The sequence below is a fragment of the Clinocottus analis genome, unplaced genomic scaffold (genome assembly GCF_023055335.1).
Source record: "Clinocottus analis isolate CAN_PGR_092001 unplaced genomic scaffold, fCliAna1.0.p SCAF_32, whole genome shotgun sequence".
NCBI classification, from domain to species: domain Eukaryota; kingdom Metazoa; phylum Chordata; class Actinopteri; order Perciformes; family Cottidae; genus Clinocottus; species Clinocottus analis.
In genome coordinates, this window is record NW_027176065.1 from 1,211,131 (window position 1) to 1,228,444 (window position 17,314).

The 17,314-nt window shown below is 45.9% G+C and overlaps 1 protein-coding gene across 10 annotated transcripts in view; it reads right to left on the reverse strand.

Annotated features, from left to right (window-relative positions):
• Window positions 1-17,314, reverse strand: part of eif4g3a (eukaryotic translation initiation factor 4 gamma, 3a) — a 42,564-nt gene that overhangs the window by 18,618 nt on the left and 6,632 nt on the right. For 2 of the 10 annotated variants that reach the window (XM_068595796.1, XM_068595793.1), the window contains exons 2-12: window positions 14,421-14,493; window positions 13,864-13,968; window positions 11,305-11,472; window positions 9,825-9,917; window positions 8,874-8,906; window positions 5,735-5,755; window positions 3,125-3,304; window positions 2,117-2,228; window positions 1,866-2,026; window positions 1,342-1,476; window positions 104-344 (exon numbers count right to left, since the gene is read on the reverse strand). In XM_068595796.1, the coding sequence (XP_068451897.1) occupies window positions 104-344; window positions 1,342-1,476; window positions 1,866-2,026; window positions 2,117-2,228; window positions 3,125-3,304; window positions 5,735-5,755; window positions 8,874-8,906; window positions 9,825-9,917; window positions 11,305-11,472; window positions 13,864-13,968; window positions 14,421-14,493 (1,322 nt within the window). Of the gene's footprint in view, window positions 1-103; window positions 345-1,341; window positions 1,477-1,865; window positions 2,027-2,116; window positions 2,229-3,124; window positions 3,305-5,734; window positions 5,756-8,873; window positions 8,907-9,824; window positions 9,918-11,304; window positions 11,473-13,863; window positions 13,969-14,420; window positions 14,494-15,061; window positions 15,195-17,314 lie in introns of those variants that run through there. The other 8 variants (XM_068595800.1, XM_068595797.1, XM_068595795.1 and 5 more) reach the window with 8 other exon arrangements.

Sequence of the window (17,314 nt, forward strand, 5' to 3'; positions counted from 1 at the left end):
GAACATACAACGTTGCTTGAAACAGCCTCAGTTTGACTACTGGACTTTGTTGGGTTGAGTTGTGGGTGTATTTTAAAGAAAGAGGGGAGACGCTGGTGCAGACCTGGCCCTGGTTTGGTGTCTGAAGCCCCAGTGGTCGACGGCTGCTGTGGCTGTTGAGGCTGCTGAGGCTGCTGAGGCTGCGGTGGCTCCAACGCGTAACCTCCAGGATGGGCCTGCTGTGGCTGAGGAGGCTGCTGCTGCTGCTGCTGCTGCTGCTGCTGCTGCTGCTGCTCCTGATGTGGCTGCGGATGCTGCTGCTGCTGCTGCTGCTGCTCTGGAGTCTGGCTGCTGCTCGGCTGCTGCTGCGATTTGAGGTAGAAAATGTGAGGATAATGAGGGTGCGGCCATAAAAACTAGCAACACAGAAAAACCAGCAACGGGCACAGAGATGTCAGCACGCACACGAAACCAATAAACAAACGAGCCCACATGTTGGATTAAGCAGGAATAAGAGGGTGGGGAGGGGGGTTAGATTAAGACGACAGCGATGGCAGACGAGACAGAAAATAAAGATCAATGCGGGAGGAATGGCAGGAGGCTCCGTACAAAGCGGAGAGAAGGTCGGAGGAAAAGAGAGGAATAGATCAAAAGGGGCACAGAAAGAGAGGAAAGACTGTTAACATCCACAGAAGCACTCCGGGAGGAAGAAGTCACATCGTCGTCGTTCAGAATCCAGGAAAGATGGAGGGTTCAATGGGCTTGGTACATTTCACATATTAAAATGTGCCAATGGCGTTTCTGGTGAAGGGCTTCAACGCAACAGACCGGATAGAAAACAGTAATCTGACAGTGACAGTAAAGAAGCAGGTGTTAGATGAAAACATCCCGTAAGATCGTCATAAGAAGAATAAGAAGCGCGCGATATATTAATGCAATAACTCGTTTTTATTATGATACTTGAGGCTTCTTTGACCCGGCAACATGTGACTGACGCACATTTATGAATCAATTCACTAATGTGCAGGTTCTGGAAAGAAAGCCGTCATGAATTCCTTATGAATTTACGAAGACACAGAAGCCGTGTCACACTCTCTCTCTCTCACACACACACACACACACACACACACACACACACACACACACACACACACACACACACACACACACACACACACACACACACACACACACACACACACACACACACACACGGTGGAGAGCAGAAAAGTATCGGGGCACAGCGTTCTCGCTGCCATGGAGCAACTCGAGCCGTCGCTCCTCTCCACGGTCTGACCAGCGGCTCTGAAGCTCGCCACACCTGTAAGTACCGCAGGTGATCCCGCGTCGGGGGAGGCTTACCTGCGGGGGTGTCGGGGTGGAGGAGGGGCGGCCGACAGGAGGCGTTGAGTTCCTGCTCCCTGAACCTCCCGCCATGATCTCCTCTGTGATGTCCCTGCCGCCCTGATTGGGGTCACGGATACGGATCTGGGAGGACAATGGCACAAAAACACACACAGACCTCACTAAAGCGCACGAGTCTTAACGCGACCGCGTGTCACGCATGCTCATCACCTGCAGCATCACCTGCAGCATCACCTGCAGCATCATACACCAACAAGAGCTTAAGTATTACATTAGTGCATTAGTTACATTCTTTCACCAATTCACAAGCTCAATGGAGACTTTTTTTTCAAAACAGTATTTTGTCAAAAATAATTCCTCATATTGCATAAAAAAATGTAATATTTAAAAAAAAGAGAAAATGTATTGTGTTAGTTTTAAACACGAAAGAGCGAGTGGAGTAACTGAGCAAACTCCTGGTGATTTAAAACGTTCTTCTTCTCTTTGAGATGAAAAACTAATTAAACTACTAAGAGACTCACTGTTTTCTTCTCGCGCTTGGCTGGTGGAGGTTGCTGTGGTGTAGGCACTATGATGGGCGGTGAGGGGGGGTACACAGTCTGTCCCGGGTAGTAGGGCGGACCGGCTGTGGGGACGGGAGCAGGAACCGAGGGTGAGACAGGCGGGTGGTACCTGAGGGGATCTGCAGGGGAGAAACAGGAATGTGTTGGACGTCGCTCCACACGAGGTGACCGAACACTTCATGAGCGTTGTTGTCGCGGTTAAGACTCACGATATGGGGGAGGGTACTCCCCTGGACCTGGACCCGGATAGAAGGTGCCGGTCCCTGGAGGCTGTACAGAATACTGCTGAGGAGGTCCCACGTACGGCGTACTGTGGCGATACTGCAAGACGACACATCACCGTCAAATGTACAAAACTTCAATTTAAAAAAAAAACGGCATACTTTGGCGATCGTTTCATTTGAACGTTCAGATTTCATTTTAAGGGATTATGAATCTTCCTTCTGTGAGATTTTGGATAAACCCTCTCAGAGTCTGCCGTGAGCAGTGTTATGAACTGTGTTTCTAGTCAAATCTAAACCAGAACCAGCTGCAACCAGAGTTTTATCTGTGCAACAGAAGAAAACATGTTTTTGCATAATTCCTGCCCGAGACAAAGGGAAATGCTAATGTTTAGAATCAGTGTTTGTTATGATGAATTATACAGAGGGAATGTTTGTATACATCTAATGTGCAGACACGACTAAAGCGGGAACTGAGACATGGAGCCATGCAAAATAGTGTCTCTGGTACAATTAAAGGAATAGTTATATATTTTGGGAATATACCCTTTTTACATGTGTCTCTTGCCAAGAGAAAAGCTTGATACTACTCCAATACCCATCTGGTAAATATAATGCTACAGCCCACAGCTAGTTAGCTTAGCACAAAGACTGGAAACAGCTAGCCTTTACTGTCCAAAAAGGTTCTGGAGCTCACTGAACACATCACATCCAAGTTGTTAAATTTGTACAATCCAATATTTACAGTGCAATAACTTTCTGGGAAGACAGATGAGGCAGGAAGATATCCTGCAACTGACTGCATACATAACAGACATTAACAGACATAAATGATTGGCAATAATCTTCTTATATAACTTCTGGCAACACATTTTTACAGTTCCAGTTGCAGCCAAAGAAAAATTATCAAAACTGCAGAAGCAAAATGCGATATTAAAACAGTTTCGCTTGCGTTCAATCAAAGATAAAATGTCTCATGTCCAAGCGGCGGCTCACCTGTGGGATGTAGTACTGTGCAGCCTGCGGGGAGGGGAAAGGCATGGGGGCCATGGTCATCATGATGGGCTGGTTGGCGGGGTAGACGGCCGCCGTGGGGTTCTGTGCGCCGGGCCGTAAGGAGGGCGTGTTGGTGGGGATGGTGGGCCTCGCAGTCTGCATCTGAGTCCTCTGGAAAAACTGAACACAACACACACACACACACACACACACACACACACACACAACACATTAAGCATCCGTCTCATTTCCCACTCGCTGCCATGCTTCTTTCATCGCACACACGAACAGGAAGAACAGCTTTTCAGACGTCTTCGCCGCTCGGCCTGCACATTGCGCTTGATTTTTATCAGCAGCTTTCAAAAAAAAACATGAGAAAAGAAAAAGGAGGAGAAATAAAGATGCTCTCATTCAGACTGAGGGATGAAAGACATCTTTCAGGCTTACATGCAGACTTTAATGTCACCATTTAATGCATCTGTAATCAACCCTTACACAAGTTGCTATATTAAGTCATCTTTTGGTGTACCTGGCGAGCAATATTATATGAATCAGAAGAATTACATCTGCAAAGGAGAACGTAGTCGTGGAGATTTCCTCCGTCAATCATCTGATCAATTAAACAGAAGCCTTAACAGCATGACTCATTCATATTGAGATGGAATTTAGTAAAAAAAGGAAGATCCACGGCCGATTACTGTCACATTACTACAGAGTGAACCGTCTTAATTCTTCTCGACATTCACAATATGTTCTGTGTTAATTACAAAAGGTCATTAGTATTTCTGGTCATTATCATCATTAATACTATGATGATGATGTCAGACGACTAAAATTATTGAAGTTTCACGACCTGAAAGGAGTACGGCTGCAGAATTTCTGTGTTTTTTCTTGTCTTCAAGAGAAGACCTTTGTATGAAGTTTTTATTAAACACCATGGTAACTTCATTCAGTAACACAAAGACTGGAAAAACAAATATACGCTGAAGAAAAAGCTGATTTCTCTACATTTTGTCGATTGTTTTTCTAAATGCTGAGTTTTACACAGAGATTTCTCACAGCTATACGCACGCGCACGCGCGCACACACACACACACACACACACACACACACACAGGTGGTGTAAAAGGTAGAGTTTGTCCTCCTATGGTTGGATCAGCAGACTTCAACAGAGCTTATTGGCAGCGAGCGGCCTGAATGCGGTTCCATGCAGAAAACTACAAGCGGAATAGAATAGCGTGTGTAAATTTAATTCATTCTTGTATTTTATTTATATTCTCCTATTTTGAAACTCTTTGTTTTTGTTCTTTATTCTTGCCAAGTCTTTCTCAACTGTAAATAAGCTGCACCAGACTCCACAGCTGTGGAGAGAGAGAAAAAAAAGAAATAAAAACCTCCCGGAAAGCTGAATGGCTTCAAATATCTTTTCTGAGCCCGAGCAGCTCGGACGACTGAACTGAATGTGAGACACAGCAAAGCTAGAAAAGCTAGCAAAGCTATGCTCATCCTTCACTCGTCAGTCACAGAGCGCAGAATTAAAAAACGCTCGTAAAGTGGCTGCTACAGCGGCTGCTACAGCGGCTGCTACAGTGGCTTCCTTCTACAGTGACTGCTACAGCGGCTTCTACAGTGGCTTCCTTCTACAGCGTCTGCGACAGCGGCTTCTGCGGTGGCTGCTACAGTGACCGCTACAGTGGCTTCCTTCAACAGCGGTTGCTACAGCAGCTTGTACAGTAGCTTCTACAGTGACTGCTATAATGGCTGCTACACGGCGCGTCACAATTCGTTAAAATGTTAAATATTGTTTGCATTTGGACGAGCTGTGACTGACTATCAAACCACTGGGGCTCAAGCGAGGAATACCCACGCTGGTTACATGGTGCTCCAGTGGAGGAGCGCAGGATAAACAAAGCAATGTAAAACAGGAGGGAAATCACCCTTTAACATTGTAAATCAGGTTCAATGGCTTTATTGTAAATAGCCCTGTGGAAATCTGGGAAACGACCAGGAAACTGTTCATTACCAGCTTCCCCGAAGACCGTCGCAGTAAAAATAAATAAATAAATAAAAATTGCTGGCAGAGCAAAAACAAATGAATAAAAATGAGTTGACAGACAAAATATTTCAACACTGTCGACATAAAAAGTGCTTTGTAATTTAAAGCTTCGCTGAAGCGATGCTCTCCAGCAACAGTGAAACCGTACGCACACGGCCAGCGGGCATCTAGGAAACAACAATAACAACACATTTCCAACAGACTTATCACATGGATTTAAAAAGGAAACACACGCATCTCAGGGAACAATAAAAAAGGACTCTTTCATTCCGCATGCCGGTCTATAAATTGTGCAAGCTAATTAAAGATGAATAATGAATGGCGCAAAGGAACTACAAAATGATGAAGTGGAAAGTAAAGTAATGATCTTCTACCAGATGAAAGACGAAGGGAAATGAATGATGATAAAAGACTCCTCTGCTGAGCATTCATTGCAGAGGGAGGGAGGTTTGCACAGGGTTAAAAAGTTAGGTGGGATGGGATCGTTTAGGAACGATCCTCACCATGCCATGCAGGTTCTGCGGAGAGACTTTTGAAACAGAGGTTAATGTTACCTGGATGGGCCTGAATCCTCCCTTGAGTAGTGAAAGCAGGAAAGAGAGAAAAGCCAATGGGAGACTGTACTGGTGAGACTCGATACAAAAACAAGCAGGCAATCATTCACCCACGCGCCTCAAGGCCCCAAAATTAAACCACCTGACACTGTAACTGATCCACTTTGATTGGCAAAAAATAACCCGTACAATAGAATGAGAGTTGGTTTATTTTTGAGAGGGCGGTAGAGTGGGTAAAAAAAAAAAGTCAGCATTTGAAATCAGGGGTGAGAAACACAAGAGTTCCCACAATATCGTCACGATACTTAAGTCCCGATACGATATTATTGCGATACATTGAGTATCGCGATATAATGCGATTTCAACTGTAAATTGTCCCCAAAGGAAAACTCTGTCAACAGAAAATACATTGATTTTATTATTCTAGGACCAAAACATTTATAATTGATTAGATAAAGGATCGATACTTAGCTTCCGTGTATCGATAAAATATTGCAATACTGTGCCGTATTGATTTTTCCCCCCAGCTTCTCTCACTTTACTTTCTGAAATGGTGCAGGCTCAGTCTATGTGCCAGTCTACCACACAGTCTACTTTGCCAGTTTAGACGGTGATGGATCGGGCCGTCATCTGTGAACAATGACTTGGCAACGGCGAGGATGTCGCGGTGGCACCAGGATGAGTCTGACGGAGCGGACAGGAGTCACCTCACCGCCACCGGTGAACCCGCTAGTCTGGCTAGCTCAATCATTTCCACTACTTTGAGGCTAAGATCAAAGCAGGTGCTTTCGGCTCTGTGGAGATCAACTTCCCAATAGAGCCCCAAGTGGCCACTTGCTGAACTGCAGTTTATTTTTTGGCAATTCAGCAGTAGAGGAAAACACTCAAGGCTACAACTAATAAGAGTTATTCACACTCTGAATAGCTCTCTGGAGGATACAACAACAGTTGCTTGTTTTATTGTATTTTCCACTTGCTTCTGACCTTTTGGTTCACACACACACAAAATTTAAACGTTTAAAATCCCCCCAAAAAGTCAGTTACGCCGACAAGTGGAGGGGAAAGAAAACGAGATAATGATGATCCTTATGTTAGGACGGATTTACGTTTCGGCTTACATGAATACGTTGTCTGAACTCCATGTACGCTTTACTGTGCATCGAGTGTGTTTCAGGGGGACAATGGCCGTTTTCACCGCCCATATAAAAGACCACTGTTCGGCTTCGTCTGCTTTCCGACTCCACTTCCGTGGTGGCACAAGAGATCCCAGCGCCAGTTTGTGACAGCCAGAGAATGCACTTGCATGTGTGTGTGTGCGTGTGTGTGCATATACAAACACACACTCTACCGCGGGCAGCCACATCCGACACACTTAGACACCAGACTATTAATAGTCCGTTAAAAGATGTTGCCCACACGGAAGCATCCAGAAGGTGAGGATGTCGGACAACAGTTAGAGGAGGGTACATCTGAGGTGTGAATAACCCATCAATCATGAAAGCGGGCAGCTGAGGGGAATCATTGTGGCGGGAATCAACAAAGAGAACAGATGAAAGGAAGCCACATGGGCTGAATGTCAGCACTCAGACGAGTCTGAGACGTAGCGTCCACGAGGTAATACACAAACCATAAATACTGCTCCGTCTGCCAGACGGGGGCACATTAACATGCCCTTCATAATCTAATGACATTGGCCCACAAAGTGTCAGCTGCCTAACAGCACCCAGTGTAATCGACACAACTGTCTCACACACGCACACACACACACAAGCGCGCTTACACACACACACAGCGTGACTCTTTGTTTGACGACAGTCTACTTCAACCGCTCGGCCTCGCACATGAAATAATCAGCATCTTTGAGGAATACTTTACTCACCAAATTACCACTTTGTATATTAATTACTCCTCCCCTTGGTGAAGTAAATGGGGGCTGCGTTAAACGCCATCAAACCTTTCATTTACAAACTCCCACTCGAAGGTGAACGTTATTATTCGTTCACCTGGAGCCAACGTGAGAAAACCAAAGTTCCTGTGAAGAGCTCCAGGTAGCACGGGGCGAGGAATTGATCTACAAATGGTCATTTCGGGGGTGAAGTGTTTCTTTAAAGACTAGCCATCTGGAGAAAAGCCTTGTGGATGTGTTCTCACACAAACAATAATAAAAACAGCCAACTTAATTACAGTACGTAGGTGTCATTGCTGTGGTCTCACGAGGGTCTGTGCTACAGCCGTACAAGCGCTGGAATAACAATGTCTCTGTTTCTGCAAAGAAGCAATCTGCAAAATAGCCAAATAGCCCTTTGATTGTAATATGTCTCTACTACGCTTCGGTCAACTTTGATAACGGCCAACAAATATGATATAATATACGATCAGAGCACTTCATGAAGCGACGAGCTGGTGAAATCTGACATTCACCCTCTGATATCCTGTTTGAATAGTTACTGCACATCATGTTAATGCTGCATGAAGTGCCCTGCAGTGTGTCCAGCACTGTGTGTGTGTGTGTGTGTGTGTGTGTGTGTGTGAGAGGACACTCTGACTATTTCTTCTCTTAATTTCACACCGTCACTTTTGTATTTTCCTCCTTCTTCCAGAAGCAAAACACAGGGAATACAGGACAAAGTTCAAAACGCATTATGAAAGACTTGACTCGGCATTTCCTCTTCGGCGAAACATGATGAACATCAAAATTGTTATCTAGTCAAATGCTCAGGAAAAAATAAATTATATGAACTGGAAGGACAATCTCAATCATTAAGATCCTGAGCAAATAAGCCACCCACAAGCTTCATTAAATCTAAACCTGATGAAGTATATTAAATACCAATTCAAGTCGAGGAATGAACTCGGATCAATCAACCGTAAAAATAAACATGAATAGTGCAAGAGCGCTCCGTGCACCTGGCTGGATGTCTTGATCACAGCACACTCTGAATAACCCCGTGACAATTAAAACCTCTTTAACTCTATCCAAGACACTTGAAGGCTTTTTTATTTTTTAAAAGGAACAGCAGACAGTCCCACAAACAGCCCGCTGCCAGCAGGTACTAGCGACAAAAAAAAAAAAACCTGCTTTGATGATGATGATGCAAGAGAGGGAGCAGGAGGGGGGCGTTCAGCGGGGGTAAATTACCTGATGGTGGGTTGGTCGAGGGCCCGTAGCAAACTGGCGGGGGGGAGGGAGGAGAGGTCCAGCAAGGAGATTGAAGCAGTGATGACAAAGCAGGGGAGAAGGAGAAAGAGCAGAAGAGAGACACATAAGATGAGGGATGAGGGCAGATGTTTGAAAGTATCGTACAAACCCTCAGAGCTTTTTGAGGACACAAAGCCGGGCGTGTATTCGCTTCATCTACCACTTGCTTCTGAATAGTCAAAGACGGAAAAGTGTTTTTAATGCTGGGGAAGCATAATGTAGTGGGATCAAATTATTAATAGTTTCTTTTTTTTCCTGTGGTTGTAAGCACGCAGACAAAGGGACACATGTATGTGCTCACACACTGACCGAGGTCTGACAGCATCGCTCTGCTGATGGGGGCTGGGCAGGAGCCAGCAAGATTAATAAATAATGCTCACTGCGGAGTGTGTGTGCGTGTGTGTGTACACACATAGACGGCTGGCAAAGTAAATGTATTATTTGGATTTTCTCAAAGAGGTGTTGGTCGATCTTTAAGCAGCTTTCTTCAGGCTACACTAAACCAACACTGTAAAAAGATAACGCCGCTCGACTCGACATGAAAAATGTAAAACAAACATGGATAATTTAAACTACGCAGGATAACTCTGACAACGGCGCGTTAACTTTCGCACAGCGCCTCCACTGCTGCTGAGACTTGTGTCGCATACGCCGCCCGCACCGCAACAAGCCTGTGAGGGCGCTTTATGAGAGACGAGCATTAAATAAATATGCTTGACTGCTAGACGGCCTTAAGCAGGTGGAGATCAGTCAACATTTCTTGAGCTCTCTGTGACTTCTCAACACCGGGAAGCTCCACCAGTGACGGTCACAGTAAACCACAAACCGCTTCGGGGGAATCGGAGGCGGGCGTGCCGTGAACACAGGACCGGCGGCGGGGACGACACTCACCGGGCGACTTTGTGGCTGTGCATTCATTGGCTGTGTCTGGGGAGAATACACCAGCGGGGCGGAACCAGCATTTTGTCCCGGGTTGTACGGAGACTGTGGAGACGGAGAAGGAAAAGGTTTGTTATATACAGAACAGGAACTGTGCAGAACCCGGTCACGAGTCCCTTCATTAAGACATTTCCCAGACCGGCTGTAACCGTAACAATACTCCAGCAACACTAACACACTCTGGATGTTGCTGGGAGAAAAATCTGTTCGATTGGGATTAGCGTGCTGACCAAAGATAATTGGTACCCTGGAGGACTGCAAATTCTCTCTGGCTTTATTCCTCATCTGGTGTGCAGCGGAGCCGGGCGCAGGTGGGTTTAAGCAGCTCGGCTCGCTCCTCTCCGAGCCGCCGCCGGTACGCTGGTGATGATTTAAGTTTGTGGCTGGCAGACTGAGCCTATCTATACAAGACTGCTGTAGGGCGAGGCAGTGTGCCGTCACGCTAAAGTGGAACAACTAGATTCCTCCTCACCTGTACGCCGAGTCACGCGGTCGCCATGCTCGTAAGCAGTCTGACGGTTATGATTTACCTTTTTTAATGCATTTAGTAAGGGTTTATATTGTGTTTTGGTCCTCTTGAGTCTACTCATTGCCCTTTTCTATCTCCATCACATGTGCATGGATCTCACTGTAGTTATGGACGGAGAAAAAAGTGAATCCCCACCATCTCTATTCCCAATTCATTTTAATAACGTGACCAAAATCCAAGCTAATCACGGGTTTGAGTGATTTTACACCCACATCCCCTCGTATTGCATTCCCATCCTGATTAATAATTTCCCACTTTGAGGTCTTAACGTGACTTGCAATGGTTTAAAATGTTAAACTGATGGTGTTAAAGCGGCAGGCTCACAGATCGGGCTCCAATATGTAAAAACAGAACGACACCTTCTGAATAACCGTACAATCACAATAATTGTAGCCTCGTGGTTAAATTGCCCGTCGTGATTGTGATTCCCGTGGCGCTCTTTTAACATAATGGTGCATTCCTCACACGGTGACACAACCGTTCGCAGCTGCACAAAGTGCCTGACAAACCACAGAGAAAGTTGGCTCCTGAGTCAAAACATTACTGGCGGTCACAGCAAGAAGGTTCTGTGTTTAGTGGACGCTGGCTCGTCTACAGGGCTGGCAGAGCACGCTGCTCTATTAGTGTAGGACTTTTTTAACCGTGTGTTTGTCTGAATTTCATCACAAGAAATGCGATCATGGCTTACTGCTGTATGAAAGTATAAAAGAAAAGGACAAACAGAACGTTAATGAATGTAAAAAGCTGATGAATTCAGTCAAACGGTTTATCAAAAATTATTCTATTAGCCAAAATCTAAACATTTAGGAAGCAAACTGTTAAAAACAAATACTGGTTAAAAAAAAACCTCTCAGACAAATGGACAGATCAAACATGGAGATGCAGAGATGCTGGTAAACTCACCCCGACGCCTGCCTCCCAGCCCTTAGGGTAGCGATATGGGGAAGCCGTGGGCAGCGATACCTGAGAGAGCACTGGGGAGTGGGCGTGACCGGGTGGCGTGCCCGCCAAGCTGGGGTGTCCCTTTGTGATGTCATGAGCAGTGTATTGAGGGCCAGGATGCCTGGGTACCTGTGTCGCATAAAAAGATGAAAAAAAAAACAGAAAGGTTAGACGCAAAACGAGACATTACGTCAGACAGACACACCCTGACACACACACCCTGACACACACACCCTGACACACACACACACACACACACACACACACACACACACACACACACACGCACACACACACACACACACACACACACACAGAACGTTGTAGAGGAGGAACAAAGAAGGCCAGAATTCCACAGGTCATTAGTCCTCCCTCCTGCCGAGGAATGTAAATTAAGCTACAAGCTCAAGGATTAGCCCGGTGAATGTGTGCAGGGGTGGAGACCTGTGCTGTGGATGGGCACCGGAGCCGGCAGGGGTTTGGCTAACTAGACCGGCTCTGGCCTCTGCCGCAGCCCGCCGTGCCCAACTCGGCAGGGCAGGGACGTCTCGGGCCTCGTACGGCAAAACTGGGTCAAGTAATCATATTACAACCCCGCTCGTCCGTGATGAATAGACTGCATCTGATACAATAGATACAAACTAGTCACGCTGAACAATCCTTGACAATCCGGGCCGGCGAAAAAAGGGCCTCGGGTTAGGCACAAGGCGAGTGAGCGGCATCGGAGGGGAGGAGATTTGACTCGGCCCGCGGTGCGTTGGCTGCTGCAGCAGCAGCAGCAGCAGCAGCAGCAGCAGCAGCAGCAGCAGCAGCAGCAGCAGCAGCAGCAGCAGCTGTGGGCTGGCACAACTGCAGGTGCTGCTTGTTGCGGCAGCAAGCCCGACACACCAGGGACTGAGACGGGACACTGCAGAAATGAGACTGAGACGGACTGGAAAGATGGACAACACACCTTTTTTTCCTCCTCTCCCTCCCTCACATAAGGACGTTATACTCAAATCCACAGCCACTACAGGCGGTTTTCTGCACAGCTTCTATAGTGCCAATCCCCCTCTGCTTCTCTGCATCTTCTATGTATGGCCCACTTCCCTTACATGACCTGGGATGAAGCAACTAATCTAGCCGCTGTTGCCAGGGGAGGAGCCTGCTCTGCTCCAGGCGAGCGACTGATTCTGAGGACATACAGAGTGATGGAATGGGGGAGGGGAGACATGCGGCTGTATAGGAGCTGTACATGAGCACGAGGGGGGAAAAAAACATAGTGTACAAGCCCTGCATCCACTGCAGAGAACAACCGTTTCATGCCATGGGCACGGTTTATTTCCACCAGTGTCATCATTGTTGCGGCTTAATGCCTTAAAACGAACTTCCAGAGCTAGAAAATCTCATAAAACCTGCGATGTTTCCAGTACTGTTGTGTTACAGTGGATGAATAAGCTTGCAGCGGGAACAGCCTGTCTCCGAGCCTTTGTACCAAATATATATATATATATATATATATATATATATATATATATATATATATATATATATATATATATATATATATATTAAAAGAGATCACTGAATAACATCGTAATTGAGGTGTCCAATAATCAAAGTGGATTTATTTTACGATATACCACAATGCTTGTTAGAGAGATTGTAAAATAAAAAAAGCCCCAGATGACCACTACAATGTCCGTATTAAACCGCTGAGAATGAAAACCAGCGGTTCCATCTTTTGTGTCGGCTCAGTTCATTTTGTGAGAGGAAAAAATAAATCAATACAATGTGAAGTGAAGAGGGAAATCAATATTCCTATCTTCTAATTTCTGCACTGAACATTTAATAGCGGGATAGCCTCTAATCAGTATTTCACAAAGCCCCGCCCTCCAGATAACTACACATTTGGCTTATCGGAGGATGGGAGGCGAGGATGGTGCAGCGAGGCGCTGAGGGTCTCGGCATGGACGGTTGTACAGGACGATGCGCGCTGACAGACGGGGCGATGGGGTCGCGTCCTCACAGGGACGGGAGGGTGGGGGAGAGTCATTTCGGGTTAGTGTTCGTCTTTGGGGACACACAGGAGGTGCTGCTGGTTACTGACTGGATAGTAAATGGCTGCTACAGTTCAGTAAAGGACAGCAGAGAAAAAACTAAATGTAGGATTTTCTTCTTTTTTTCTCGTCTTTCTGAAACTCCTTTACACTAAACTGTGTGCATATTATCACGACAAATATTTGATGAACAGGAATTGATAATTAACTCCTGAAGGAGACACTGAATGGCAAAAATCCCCCGAAGTGAGAAAGTTCCACAGTAGTTAGAAAGAACACAGAGTTACGTCTTAACAAAACAAGCACACACACACACACCTACCTACCTAATAATAAACTTCCTTAACATTTAAAAGTACTTAAATAGAAGACATAATTAATTGTACCAAACCGCTACGACATTTAAACTCAACACACACTCAGTTGCCAGTTCATCCGGAACACTTGAAGGGGTTTACACACAGACACACACACTCCCTACCTTCATAAAGGTCACAATGTTCTTAGGAGGAAACTGGTGTGTTTCTCCTGCACTGAACTTCAGCTGGGCGCTCTGCCTCAAAAACACAGCAATGTCTGTGGCACTCTGTGAGGTCAGAAACAGCGACAATGAATCACCTCATATGTTGATGGGTTTTGGGGGCGGAGGGTGGCATGAATCAGACATCAGAGCATGCTCATAATGGTGGTAATGGTCTGTCGGAGGGGTTTGTAATATTTTGTCCACCGTGTGTGTGTCAATGAGGCTGGGCTAAATATAAGAAACACTTCTCAGAAAGATGCTATGCAGTTTGAACAAAGGCTAAACGTTGCAACCTTGATGAAGGTGTTGCATTAAGACAACAGTAGCTTTAGCTTTGTGGCAAAAGTGTAGATGAAGTGTTTCCATATTACATACAGTTGGTATTTTATATATGGTGTGTGTGTGTGTGTGTGTGTGTGTGTGCTTTCTGTATCTGAGGTGTGTATTTTCTGCATATGCACTGCAGCATACAGGTGGATGTGTTTGAGAGAGATGGGCGGTGTGCAGTGACTCACGCTGTAGACTGCAGCGACTCCGGGCTGCGTGGGGAAGATCCGCTCGTCCAGCGTTTGCTGAACCCGTGGGATTCTGGAAAGAGAGTTAGGGAAAAGTCGAAAAGACAGATGGGGCCCGAAGACCAATTTCACACTGGAGTGAGAGGCAGCGTGTTTTATGCATTCACGTAGAGAGACGGCGTTAAGTAGCGCTGGACGAGATCATTCAACGGGATCATTTCACGTCTTTCAATGAAACCGTATAACGTTAGCTAACGTATAACGTTAGCTAGCGTTTAACGCTAGCTAACGTTAAAGAGTATAACGTAGCGTATAACGTTAGCTAACGTATAACGTTAGCTAGCGTTTAACGCTAGCTAACGTTAAAGCTAGCGTATAACGTTAAAGCGTATAACGTATAACGTAGCGTATAACGTTAGCTAACGTATAACGTTAGCTACGTTAAACGCTAGCTAACGTATAACGTTAGCTACGTTAAACGCTAGCTAACGTTAGCTAGCGTTTAACGCTAGCTAGCGTTAGTTAGCGTATAACGTTAGCCAGCGTATATACGTTATAGCGTATATTATAACGTATAACGTTAGCTAGCGTATATACGTTATAGCGTATATTATAACTTATAACGTTAGCTAAGATATTACCTCGTCACGTCGAAGACGCTGTAGACAACGCTGATTGGCCAAGACTCGACACATCCAAGATGTTTTATTTGCGAAGATCACTCACGACATCCACTTTTCTCCGTGTCTCACTCCGATCTCAGAAACGCTGCCCGGCCAGATGCCCCCCCCCCCCCCCCCAAAAAAAAAACAAAATGGCTGGCATATTTAGATTTCAAAACGGCGAACTTCGCCAAAAGGTGACAAGTATGCAGGTATTAACCTAACTCTAATCCCGTGTATTGTTTGAGTTGGATTACATATTATTGTAGGCCTGATTTTTATGTTTAATTTGACACCTAACTTGATATATTTATTTTTGATGGGAGGATGGGGGGTTTATACCATGTTTTTTTTCTTGATTTGTACCTTGTCACCTGATATAACAGGGTCCCTTAAATAGGGGCCTTTAGGGCTCAACAGGTTTTAATTGAATAAAAAAAAGATTTTTCATTTGTCAAGTATTTAAAGTCTAAATATTGCCAACATAAACCACACGCAGAGACTTGACTTAGGACGTGTCAAAGTTCCCCGTTCAGCCAAACACTTTACTGCTTTCTACACTTCTGTGTTTGTACTCCGATTCAGATCCACAGAGCGTTCCTCTGGCCTGTAACGGCTCTGGAGTTTGATTTCAAGGATCCCCCAACCACCCGCCCCAAAATGCCCCCATCTCTCAGAGTACACTGTGTACCTTCATCATTCTCCAAGTGTTCAAGGGAAAATCAGAAATGGATTTCTGGACCACTTTCGGGTAATGGGGGACCGGCAGAGCAGGAGAGTAAGACAACCGCAAAAGGAATAGCCTTTTTTTCATAAAGCTAAACAGGTAGAATAACAAAGTCAAAGGAAAAGAAAAAACACCTCCCTGTGACAACGCTTGTGGAAACCTATAACACTGCGGCCATTATTCATGCTTTCGGCTCTATTTGAACAGAAGCTTCTGAAACATGAAATAACGAGACTCACGAGACATCACTTAGATGTCGGGGGAGGCAGACGAGGGGGAAGCCCTGTGGTTAGCAACCTGCTCAGTCAGTTGTCTGTGACAGACGCAAACGGTCACATGGTTTAAGGGAAACCGAACGTCTGGCTTTCTTCCTTTCACACAAATCCGGCCTCCCTTTCCTCCCTCCCTCCCCCCCTCCGAGGGAGGGGTTACGTTAGAGAAGAAGTAGGTCGTCAATGGGTTGTCCGACCATGACGTATATCTAAAGTGTTGTTCAGAGCGGCTGCAGTCAAAGGTGGGATAAAAAAGCCAGCTGTCAGAGAGAGAGAGAGAGAGAGAGAGAGAGAGAGAGAGAGAGAGAGAGAGAGAGAGAGAAAGAGAGAGAGAGAGAGAGAGAGAGAAAGAGAAAGAGAAAGGGAGATTGTGGGGGCAGGGGGGTATCAGCGCAGGTGTTCAGAGAGTCACTCCAGGAAAGAAATTCATGGTGTTGGATTCGGTTTTTCAGTAATAAAAGACCCACAAATAGAAAAAGAGAGAGCGCGGAGAGAGAATTTGACTTTTCTAACCACAGCACAGCCGGCCAAGCGGGTCGGTAAGTGGGTGGGAATGTCAGAACGTAGGCTTTTGGGAAGTTACAGGAGCGGGTCAATACGCAGCTCCTCCACTAATGCGACATTGGAAAGGCGTTGCAGGGGAGGGGGGGGGGGTGGGGGGGCAGGAGGGGAGGGAGGGGATCCAACCATCCGATCTGACAGAGCAAACTGCCCCTTTAAGCCAGTTTGCTCGGCTCTTGCCTGCAGGGGCCCGTCGTCTCCCCTGGCCCCCTGCCAGCACCGCTAGTACCGACAGCACAAGAGAGAGAGAGAGAGAGAGAGAGAGAGAGAGAGAGAGAGAGAGAGAGAGAGAGAGAGAGAGAGAAAAAAAGAGTTGTTTAAATAAAAGAGGGCTGCCATTCAAAAAGCAGAAGCACAGCAGGAAGCATTATCGGTTTCATTGCCGGGGAATTTGGAAAAACATCACGCCGCACGCACACATACATGCACACATACACGCACACGCACACACACACACACACACACATTAGAGGTTCAGTCTCTTCACGACCGACATGACTGTGCTGTGGGCGACACAGTATTTACAACCTTTATCTTTTGTTTTGCGACGAGCCGCGAGCGCCAGACCGGAGACATCTTGGCGAATGCCAGGAAGACTGAAGAAAAATAAATAAATGACAATACAATAATCCAATAGGAAGTTTGCAGTGATTCACACAGATCACCTTTCTG